General features: G+C 38.7%; 2 protein-coding genes across 5 annotated transcripts in view; one reads left to right on the top strand and one right to left on the bottom strand.

Moving 5' to 3' along the window:
- The first annotated feature begins 179 nt into the window (after positions 1 to 179).
- On the top strand, positions 180 to 4,779 carry PRPF38A (pre-mRNA processing factor 38A). Of its 2 annotated transcripts, none has more exons than XM_033152133.1 (10): positions 180 to 405; positions 1,058 to 1,217; positions 1,551 to 1,672; positions 2,049 to 2,134; positions 2,666 to 2,776; positions 3,111 to 3,223; positions 3,320 to 3,346; positions 3,430 to 3,527; positions 3,945 to 3,993; positions 4,257 to 4,779. In XM_033152133.1, the coding sequence occupies exons 1-10, from the start codon at positions 276 to 278 to the stop codon at positions 4,297 to 4,299; spliced, it is 939 nt and encodes a 312-aa protein (XP_033008024.1). In that variant the 5' UTR covers positions 180 to 275; the 3' UTR covers positions 4,300 to 4,779. The 2 variants fall into 2 exon arrangements, with proteins under 2 accessions (XP_033008024.1, XP_033008023.1); XM_033152132.1 differs by having other exon boundaries at positions 3,942 to 3,993.
- Positions 4,780 to 5,530: 751 nt separating this feature from the next.
- The window catches only part of TUT4 (terminal uridylyl transferase 4), a 35,086-nt gene continuing 29,702 nt past the window's right edge, over positions 5,531 to 10,914 (bottom strand). For 2 of the 3 annotated variants that reach the window (XM_033152127.1, XM_033152126.1), the window contains 4 exons: positions 10,400 to 10,500; positions 8,033 to 8,570; positions 6,712 to 6,891; positions 5,531 to 6,036 (listed from right to left, as the gene is read on the bottom strand). In XM_033152127.1, the coding sequence (XP_033008018.1) occupies positions 5,945 to 6,036; positions 6,712 to 6,891; positions 8,033 to 8,570; positions 10,400 to 10,500 (911 nt within the window). In that variant the 3' untranslated portion in view covers positions 5,531 to 5,944. The remainder of the gene's footprint in view (positions 6,037 to 6,711; positions 6,892 to 8,032; positions 8,571 to 10,399; positions 10,501 to 10,914) is intronic. The other variant, XM_033152128.1, reaches the window with a different exon arrangement.

The following is a 10,914-nucleotide window of genomic DNA, read 5'->3' as shown; positions in this document are numbered from 1 at the left end:
AGCCGCTTATTAGCGCCGCGGCCGCCATGTTTTTTTCTGGCTAGGCGAAGCTCGGAAAGGGCGGCTCTTTTGCCCAGTGCTAGGATGGCAGGCCGGAAACCACTGTAGTTGTGGGAGCCCGCCTCTAGAGGAAGTGAACCCCCAAACGGAAGTGAAGGGGGGAACGCGTCTTTGTGCGCTGGTCCGTACTTCCTTTGTCTCCCCCTCCTCTGTTTCCCCCACCTCTCTCGCCAGGCCTCTACGCGGAAGGGGTCGTGCCGGGCCGGACTTCGGCGATGGCAAACCGGACAGTGAAGGACGCGCACAGCATCCACGGCACTAACCCTCAATACCTGGTGGAGAAAATCATCCGCACTCGCATCTATGAATCCAAGTATTGGAAGGAGGAGTGCTTCGGCCTCACAGGTGAGGCGTCTGGGTAGCTGGGGGTGGAAGTGGAGAGGCTCACTCCGTGTGGGAAAGTTGGGGAATACCTGCCACTTTGGTGGGGCAGTTTGGAAACTACTCACCGAGGGAGAGGCGAGTGAAACCAGGGCACAGAAGCTGTACAGCCACGCTTTGTATTTTATCAATGGCTACATTTGTATGCCACCCCTTCATCCAGGCCAGGAGATGCCAGATTAACCAGTGTTATAAGTTTCCGTTACATCACCTATCAGTGCTTTTTTCTATTAAAAAAATGTTTAGGGGTATTTTCCTACTCATTTTCCTACTCATATTGAAATACTGCCCTTCAATGAGGCCAAACTTAGATTCACAAAATGTTTAGGGGTATGCGTCCCCCCAGAAAAAAAGCTGTTGCCTATTAATATTTTATTCGGGAATCGAACCACTTGAGATAATATCTTAAGTATCAAAAACTTGGGCCAGCAGCAGTCATTTGAACGCTTATTAAGAATCCAAATCCTATGCATGATTAAAGTTCCATCACCATCATAGTATTTTCTAGTAGCAAATTCTCTAGTAACAGTAACCCAGTGTCTTCCTAGTTCACTAAAAATACAACTTCCAGTTTAAACATGAATCTGAATGCCTTTTCATATGATTCCTTTCATAGCTGAACTGGTGGTGGATAAAGCCATGGAACTGAGATACACTGGCGGAGTTTATGGAGGAAATATCAAGCCTACACCGTTCTTGTGCTTGACTCTGAAGATGCTGCAGATACAGCCTGAAAAGGATATCATTGTTGAATTTATAAAGAATGAAGATTTCAAGTAAGAGAAAATAGCTAGAGAAGTAGTCTAGAGCTGTGGTTTCATCTCTACATCTACTCATTTATTAAGTCATTACCCTTACTGTGCAAGTTTCTTTAGTCAGCTCTGGATTCTTCTGTGATACAGGTGTTTTGCCTGTTTGGAGGTATTCTTGTTGCCATTGTACCGCTCTTAATTTTTCCTGCTATCTGCTATGTGGCACATGAAGGTTACCGGTACATTAATAATTTTTGTGTATAGTTTAAAATTATGAGCTGAGAGCATGTTTTCCATTGACTTTATTTGGAAGAATAATAATTCTAAATTGCTATTTTTGTGTTTGCTAATTTTTAGGTATGTAAGATTGCTGGGTGCATTGTACATGAGACTGACAGGCACTGCTATAGATTGCTACAAATACCTAGAACCTTTGTACAATGATTATCGAAAAATAAAAAGCCAAAATAGAAATGGGGGTAAGTGACTCAACTTTACAATTTATCTGGTCAACTCCTGCCCAGCTATAAAGCAGTTATTAAGTTAGGTGGTATTTAATCAATTTTACCAATGTAGATAGCATCTGTGGAATATGTTGTTTAGGAGTTTTGATGTTATAGTCTTAATAAACACTTATTAAATTATCTGCTTTGTAATGAACTATTGTTTTTGCGACCAAGAAGCAGGGTATCCACAAAATATTAACTGCATTATTTCTACTCCTTTTTATACTGTGGTTTTTATTTGGAAAATTGGACTAAATTGTTCAATGTTAATTTGATCTTCAGCCATACCCATTTAATTTTTTTTACTGTAGATATTGTGGTGATGCTCTCTAAAATGTTTTTTCCCCAGAGTTTGAACTAATGCACGTGGATGAGTTTATTGATCAACTGCTCCACGATGAGCGAGTTTGTGATGTCATTTTACCTAGACTACAGGTGTGTAATGGCTTGTAACATGCTAACAATAAAAATATGAATCAACCCTAAAATACTACACATCAGAATATAATTGTTGGAGGGGGCAACTCAAGTCTAAATTTGGAAAAACAAGACCTTTGTGATTCAACCCTATGTCCTCCACATGTGTACTGCTTCCATTGAGAAATGTTGGTTGTTGTTGTTATTACAGTCATACCTCAGGTTACGGCCACTTCAGGTTGCGTTTTTTCATGTTAAGAATATGGCACTTCTGGGTTTCGCCACACACGCAGAAGCGTGTCCGCAACCAGAGGTACCACTGTATTATTATTAGAAATGATTCAAGATGAGCAGGTGACAGCAAAGGTTGCATGGTCTTTAGCTGGAGCAATCAGAATAAGATTCACTATTTGACTATTGATTCAAAACCCTAAAATGCATTTTATATAATTGACTTTTTATTTCTATTCTTTGTATATCGTATTGTTGTTTTATTGCTATGGCCGATGGCTGACACAAATTAAGATTCATTCATTCATTCATTATTAGAAACGATATGTCCTAGAAGAGGCTGAACAACTGGAACCACGAATTAGCGCTTTGGAAGAAGATATGGATGATGTGGAATCCAGCGAGGAGGAGGAAGAAGAGGACGAAAAGGTTGAACATTTGTGTAGCTCCCCTGAGGGCCTCTTTTATAACAGAGTACAGGCATATTGACATTACATAGTGCAAGAAAGCATTTATTATATGGTGCTCAGCTTTAAGAACTGGCCTTAGCTATTGTTAATTTATTCTTAATTGTTCAGTTCTCACGTTCTACAAAAGGAAGATGAGAAGACTGTCCGAGCTTTACTTTATTCCTAGAACATTTTTTAAAGAAGCATTGAGTCCTTTGTGCTTCTGTAAAATGTTTTTTAAATTCTCCTTTTAGAGATGTTGCATTGAATATAAGGGTTTTTTCCCCAGAATGCTTTGCTTGCAATATTTTCAGATGGAGCGAGTTCCCTCACCTGATCACAGGAGAAGAGGCTACAGGGATCTAGACAAACCCCGCAGATCTCCAACTCTGCGTTATAGAAGAAGCCGAAGCAGATCTCCTAGAAGGTAACATATTTGGAGCCGGCAAAATAATTTTAACAAACTTAATGCTATACCTAAAACTATTGTCAGAGTAACATTTCCCCCCCCCTCCCCTGTTAGGCGAAGCCGATCCCCGAAGAGGAGAAGGTAGGAGACTTACTAAATTATCAAGCTGATTTTTTTTTTAAAAAAAAGTCTGAACTTTACACTAATAGCCTGTGTTCCTATAGTCCATCACCACGTCGGGAAAGGCATCGCAGCAAGAGCCCAAGGCGACACCGAAGTAGATCTAGGGAAAGACGCCACAGATCAAGATCTAAATCTCCAGGTAATTTTATTTTGGGGAGAGGGAGTTGTGGGTGGCTTTCTGGCACCTGTTAATTTACTTTCCCATTTCTACCAGTAAGGGGGCCAATCTGTTTATAATATGATGGCTTGGATCCTCAGTTCCAGCTCTGTTCATGGAAGTGACACTTCCCCACAATCCAGAAGCTCCTGCTGGTGGAAAGAGGTGGGAGTAGAAGAAATTATTCCTTTCCATTGCTGCCCTTGGTGCCACATACTACACTATTCTGGAGCACACTTGAGCAGAGTTTTACTCACAGAAACTAGGATTCAAGCCCCTAACAAAGTTAAATTTGATTGAGCCCCCTATTACCATTCTGCTTTACTTGATGTGACATTCAGGAGGAATCTTCTGTAGAGAACGGAATCAAAGTAAAGATTTTGTATCTTGTCTCAGTAGGGCATCATCGTAGCCATAGACATCGAAGTCATTCCAAGTCCCCAGAAAGGTACATATTTCATATTACTTTTAAATATTATTATAAGAAGTCTTGCTTATAGATTTCTTCCTAGGTTTTGTTATCCGTAAACAACTTTTTTGTATCGTTACGAATTCAAGATAGATTACCTATGTATCTTGGAAAGATATTTTTAGGACTCTTGTGATTATCATAATCACTGTATTAATATCCAGAGGTGAATTTATCACTACATGTTCAATTTATTTGTTCCTGAGAATCAACTGAACAGTGAGTTACTTTTCTTCTTTCAGATCTAAAAAGAGCCACAAGAAGAGTCGTCGGGGAAATGAATGAACCTAGAGAGTTCAAGAATCTGAGCCACCACTTCTTTTCTTGTAGATATCAGGCATCAGGATGGGTAGAAGCTGCTGTGACAGCTAATAATTTTTGTATTCGCTTAGTTTCTTGGACAACGTTTTCTTTGACAACATAATATTCTTTGTTTAACTTGAGGGGACATTCATTCAGTGTATGTTCATATGTTTTTTCATTAAAGAAGTGTTGTGTAAAAAATTCTTTTGACAGCCAGTACTGTACTTGCTTAAAACTATATAAGAGCAAGGTACAATGAATTGTTTAAATTCATTGTGAAACCTATTATGAAAGTCTTGCTTTTGGGGTATTTGTATAACAATTTTTATGTAACTCATAATTTTATCATCCAACAAGCTGTTCAAAAATGTACATAATTCTGTAGGGAATTACTTCAGGTGTGGGGCAAGAAGGAAAGTACTATTGTAACTTCTTTATTAAAATCTTTGATAAACAAGCTGCGGTATTATTCAAGGATGCTTCAACAAGTACTGATGAGCTCAATTTTCAAAAGGTTGGAATGCAGTGTTGTGATTTAAGATACTTGCAACTTTTTTCTCATCTCCCAATAGTGTAACCCTATATGACTAGACGACACCTCTGGGCAATTTCCCCCCAACCAAGAATTAAATGAAAATGATGGCACAACGGAGGGTTAACCCAGAGGTGGCATGAAAAGGGGGACAGCCATAAAAGAGTGTGAATACAGTGTCTAGGAATCCCATGAGCCTTTGCAAGTGCAATCCCAGGAACCTTTGCACTGACCCTTGAGGCCAGTGAATAGTTGGGAGTTTGAGCAAGGAGGTTTGGAACAAGTGATTGTAGTGTTTGCAGGTTTTTCAATTGTGTTCCCAATATACACAATTTCACTTAAATGCTCAGTGCTTTGGAACATAACCCCCGTGTAAATGTGTTGTCCGTACACTTATTTTTTTTGTTGGGGACCATGTTCCTTTGGGCACAGATGCTGGCAAGGAATGACTAGTAATCTAATTGCACAGGAATTTCAAAGGGGAAATATCTGAGTTTCACAAGCATGAGGCTTCCTTTCTTTTTTGGATGAACGCTCACCAACACTATATGAAGACTTGTGAAGTTTATATATTTAGGTGCCAATTATATGGAGTCCAAGATACTATTTCACCCTAGTCTGCAGTACTTTAAAAAGGCTTAACAAAATCCAGCTGTGTATACAAATGAAAAATTCTACTTATGATTTCTAATTTTGCAATTTTATTTTTTTTTCTTTTAAAAAGTTTTTGGCACTACATTGTTCTGTAAAGAAATGACAATCTTTAACACATGAAATCCCTTTCTAATTTCTTTTTAGAACAATAGATATAAAGTCTGAACCAAAGTATGAATAAAGCTAATAGAAAATAAACAACTTAATTTTAAAAACTCTCTTTACAGTTTATCAAGATAAAATAACACACAGTTCCCTTAAAAATAGGGTAATAAAATAGATGACATTTGTATCACTTCTTGTGATACTGGTAAAAACTATATTTTATATCTATGTACAAATGATACAGTTAAAAACAGTTTTAAATAATCTCTTATCTAAACATGTTGCAATAAGATTTGAATCCAGAACCTGATTTCTTCCCATCCCCTTAATTAAACTTCATTTTTTCTGCTGAATGAAATTCATGTTCAAGTGTGGGTGTCCTTGGGACAGAAGTGAAAACCGCTGGTTGTTCTGCATCAGTAAGCCAGCTGAAAGAAAATAGGTTACAATTATTTTAGCAGAAACTATCCAAATCCAATTTAACATTTAGGTTGAAAGACAGTTTTTAAATTCCTGCAAGTTTAGCAGCAGAAAGGGGCACTTATGGAAAAGAAATAGGCTGAAATACTTGTGGACCGACGCTTAACTGCATGACTATCAAGATGGAACAAAAAAAATGCAAGGGTGAAAGAACTGTGGTTCTCCAGATATTGTTGGAGGCAAACTCCCATCACCCTCAGCCAACATGGCCAATCATCAAGGGTGATGTGAGTTATGGGGCCACAGGTTTTCCACCTCAAGGTAGGGGCTTCATAAGATGCCCCAAAAGCTTGGTAAATGGGATATCTACTTGCAAAGTACTTGCACAAGCAGGTTCACATTTAGTTAAACCAATGAATTATTTTCCTATTAAACAGGTAGAGAACAGACAGTGCACAGCAAAGAATGGAAGTGGTTGCTATACAGATATGGTAAATTCAGAAAAGACTGCAGCTTTTTATAGACAAACAACCTAGAAAAGATATTTTGAGTGAGAGCCCAGTATGACATTGCACTAGCACAACAGCTATTCCTAGGAGACGTGTTCTTATCACAACAACTAAAACCAAAACCAATAAAAATAATAGCAGAAAGGTGAGAAAGTTGCTTCATGAAGATACTACCTTGAGGGTAGAAAGGTTTATTCAATGGATAGCTGGCATTTCCCTGCTGCATGTAGTTTGGAGAAATATTGTAAGGCCACGTCCCTCGCAGGAGAGGAAAATGGGCTGGGGTGCCATGGTCCCAAGGAACAGGAGGAGGAGGAGGGTTCGCTTTACCAAACTGTCCTGGGAAGCCCTGATCTAGTTTTCATTCAAAAATGAAAAGGAGATAAAAGATTACTGTATATGAAATCACCAACCTGCAAAGCAAAATGCACAGCAGTAAAAGTATTTTTTTTCTCTTTACTTAATTTTATTTTGGGGCCCTCTGGAACAGCATGGGATGGGACATGGGCAGCTGCACTAGGAAAGGGAAATCAGAAGAATTTAGAAGGGCTGCCCTGTGGAAGTGCCTTTCTGCTCTTACAAGATGATTTGGGACCCAAGGAACCATGAAGAGACTAAAAGTATCCATTGCTGCTGAGCTGCAAGAGCTCATGGTGCTATATATGTACCGGCAGTTCCCTTATGCATGCAGAAAGCAATCTTAAATATGCATACATGGATAAGAAATACAATAGAAGCAGTTGAAGACCTGCGGGTGTAGGTTGGAATATAAATTTAGTTAAAAGTTGGGTAAAACCAATAGGAGACAATCTGCTCCATTTTACATTATTCACTAAGTGATGGTGATACAGTTGCGGTTCTGCAGTGGTAAAGGACAGGTACTCTATTACTCAGAGGCACTTTTATTATCGTTCATTTTTTGAGGTCCTAGCACTGAAAGCTAGTTTCTGGCCCTGGCTCGAACTGAGCCTCAGAAGAGTACACTGATCTTTTAAGGAAAGGTGGTGCAGGGTTTTTCATTAGCTTGGATGGGATCCAAAGGGCCATACTTAATATTCTGGTCATACACTGAGGTCCTTTTCCTTGAGACACACACACACCTCAAGCTGCTCCTGAAGCACAGTATTAAATGCAGCACAATGGGACGCAGCCCAAAAGGAAACTGGGCAGAAGTTCTTTCTGCTGATGCACAGAACTCTTTGAAGCCCATCCATATTGAAGTTCAGACTCGGATTTGGAATCAATGGTTTTCTTGACAGAAAGCTTGAACTATTATCTCTTTAAATAACTTGTCAAATGCTATGAAAATAGCATTCCAAACCCAACCCACTTTTCATGTAGCCTAAGCAAATACATGGCGATTCATCTTTTTCCTAAAAGGTTCCTCATCTGCACCCCAGAATATACAGCATAGTCAGAATGAACAGGTTCAGAAATGTTAAGCAAAGAAACTGTCAGTATTTGTACAAAACAGGAGACAAGAGAGGAGAGTTACCTGAGTTCCCCACCGTGCCATTGTTCACCAGTGAGCTTAGAGTCACAGGGTTGTGCCAGTGTCCCTCATGAGTACTGCTGGGGATTCCTACAGGCCTGGCAGCAGGCTGTGCAAAGATGATACTGGGATCATTCAGGCTTACGCTGCTCTGGTTATTGGGCGGGCTGTTGCTACTGCCAGCCCTCACAGGAAAAGGAACATTTGCCGCGTGAGAAGGATTACCCGGTGCAGAGTGAATAACAGGCCACGAGGTGTTAGGAAGTTGGATTTGGTGGTGGTGGTGGTGGTGGTGGTGGTGAGGGTGCATCTGAAATAGTCCCAGGTTAGGCAAGGTGGCATACTGACCTGGGGGAGATTGGGGAAAGTTAAACAAAGGCAGCTGCACCTGGTGGGGTGGTTGTGCCCCTTGCTGGGGCTGCAGAGCATGCTTAGACTGGGATATTGGTTGTGGCTGAGTCTGGTTAATGGAGGTTGGTGGAGAGGAATTCTGAGTAAATTGCTGAGGCTGTGGAGAGTAAGATGACTGACGCGAATCAGACTGGAGAGGGGAAAAAAGGATGTAGTTTGTATTAGTTCATGAGTTAGTTAAGTGTTCCATTTAAGCACTTAATGCTAAAAAGTCTTCACAAAGGAGTCTCTTGAGCTCTAGGTTTACTAAACTACTGTCATTTTGAGTTGAGATAGGCGTAGAGATGTAAAATTTCCGGAAATTTTGAAGCTCAGGAAAAAACGGAAATTTTCAGAAAAATTGAAAAAAATGCTACATTAGCACTTCTTTTTTCTTTTCCAGATTGAAAGTCATTCTGTTACTTTAGAAACATAAAATATAACTATGGACAATTTTAATGGGCATAAAATTATCATAACTATCATAAAAATATAGTGTATCCAAACAATTATTACAAACAGAATTTACTTTTAAAATAATATTTTTTGTAGTTGTAACAAATGGAGCAACAATCTCCTGAACTGTTTACTAGTTTATGTGGAACAAAAAAAATTCCACAAAACAATTTTTAAAAATCCAGAAGTAACAATTATTCATATTTCCTCTCCACATTCTCATAAAAAGGACGGAATAAGTTAGTGGGACTAAGTTTCAATGAATGGGCATGAAATTTAATCAGAATCATTTTCTGAACTGTAATTAAGTATATACTTTCAGGCCCTTTTTGTTGCTCTGTATTTTCTTCCAGTGCTTTGAGGCCTAGTGAAGAGGAACAGAACCAAAGCATACCACAGGCATGCAAAAAGAAAACTGAAACCTTTTTCTTTTCTGGTTACAACAGCACCTCCTAAAGGAAGAAATGTATCTTGTTCTTGCATTGGAGAGTTCAGTTTGTAACCTAGGACTTGCTTGTCCTCACAGAAATTAGAATAATCTGATACCATACATATTTTTAAGAAATGATTTATAAAATATTTGAACTTCTTATCTTAAAATATTTTATTCATCATGTTAAAATAAAACATTCCATAATCTATTTTTTATTTTTCCAATTTTTCAGAAAAAAACAAAAAAGGCTTCAGGGAAAAAAACAGCTTTTTTTTCAAAATTTTCCAGTTTTTTTCTGGGCCTTCACATCTCTAGATAGGCGACATATAGGGCTGGACTATCCATTGTGAGGACTTTTTATGAAGAACTAAATTCTTCATGACTGCAAGTTCAGTTAAAGTATAAGGTTTAATTGACAGCAGATTCACCATATTCACTAGGAGAGTTCAGATGACCTTAACTTAATATATGAAACATGAACAAGCTTTGCTGTTTGTTCTTCACCGTCTGGAGCAAACAATCCAGACATTTTCCATTAACTTCAATTTTACAGTTCATCTGAATCAGGGAACTATGTTTACCAACTTCAGAACAATCTAAAATATAGTTTGAAGTTGGCTTTATATTTTGACTTGTCCCAAAGCTCTTAACCATAGTTTTCTGGTTCATAAAACCAGAAATTTTATTTCCTAGCTTGTTTCCTTGGTCATACAAAGGGACTGTGTGTGGCCAAAGATCTTGTTCCTATATCAGCTTATTAAAGCAAGATTCTATCATCTGAACTAAATCATTCTGTAGAACAGCCCTACCACTGATAAACAGTCACTTGAACTCTCACTAGAATAAAACATATAACTTTAAAAATGTCCTAATTTTCAGTCACCAATAGCATCTTAATTCATTGGCTCTTCCATTTGGTCTAAATTGTTGCCTCAATCCTTAAATATGCAAGAATCTGTACTTCTGAACTCTACAGAGGCCTTTTTACAGCAGTACACTACACAAGCATTATTGTTATATTGCTTACACAATTGAAATTGATTTCTTTTACAAAATTTAGATTCAGAAATACTGAATCAAATGAAACTTACACATTCTGATGTCTGTCTAACACGTAAGGGTCTTTCCACTTGCTGTTGAATTGATCCAGTTACTTGCTGAGAGTTTACAAGGCTTCGGACTAACTGAGTCCCTAAGTGATAAAGTGTAAAGAATGTGTTTAATACAGATTAAGAAACCAATAGGTTGTGATCCAAAGCAATGATATGTGCAGACAAAATTATTTATGCAGCCAGAACTTTATTTGTTGTACCTATTGCAACTATGTCCTCTGCCAGAGAGGTCCAAGGAAGGCAGTATTGGCTTCTATGAATAAGATTAGAGTAGGTATCTTCAACCTTTTCAGACCAAGGACCCCCTTTAAACCCAAACATGCATTTTGAGAACTATTTCTTAATATTTTACCATGTGGTGTTGCGCCTGTTATGACCCACCTTGGATCAGGCTATGACCCACTAACGGGTCTCAACCCACCAGCTGAAAACCAGAGAGTTCGAGAATAGGACGCAAACCCTGCATCAGTCAGCAGGAATGCAAACAATTCCAC

Source organism: Lacerta agilis, chromosome 6 (assembly GCF_009819535.1).
Source record: "Lacerta agilis isolate rLacAgi1 chromosome 6, rLacAgi1.pri, whole genome shotgun sequence".
Lineage (NCBI taxonomy): Eukaryota > Metazoa > Chordata > Lepidosauria > Squamata > Lacertidae > Lacerta > Lacerta agilis.
The sequence above is the reverse complement of the archived record's forward strand: the minus strand, read 5'-3'. Positions and strand labels throughout refer to the sequence as shown.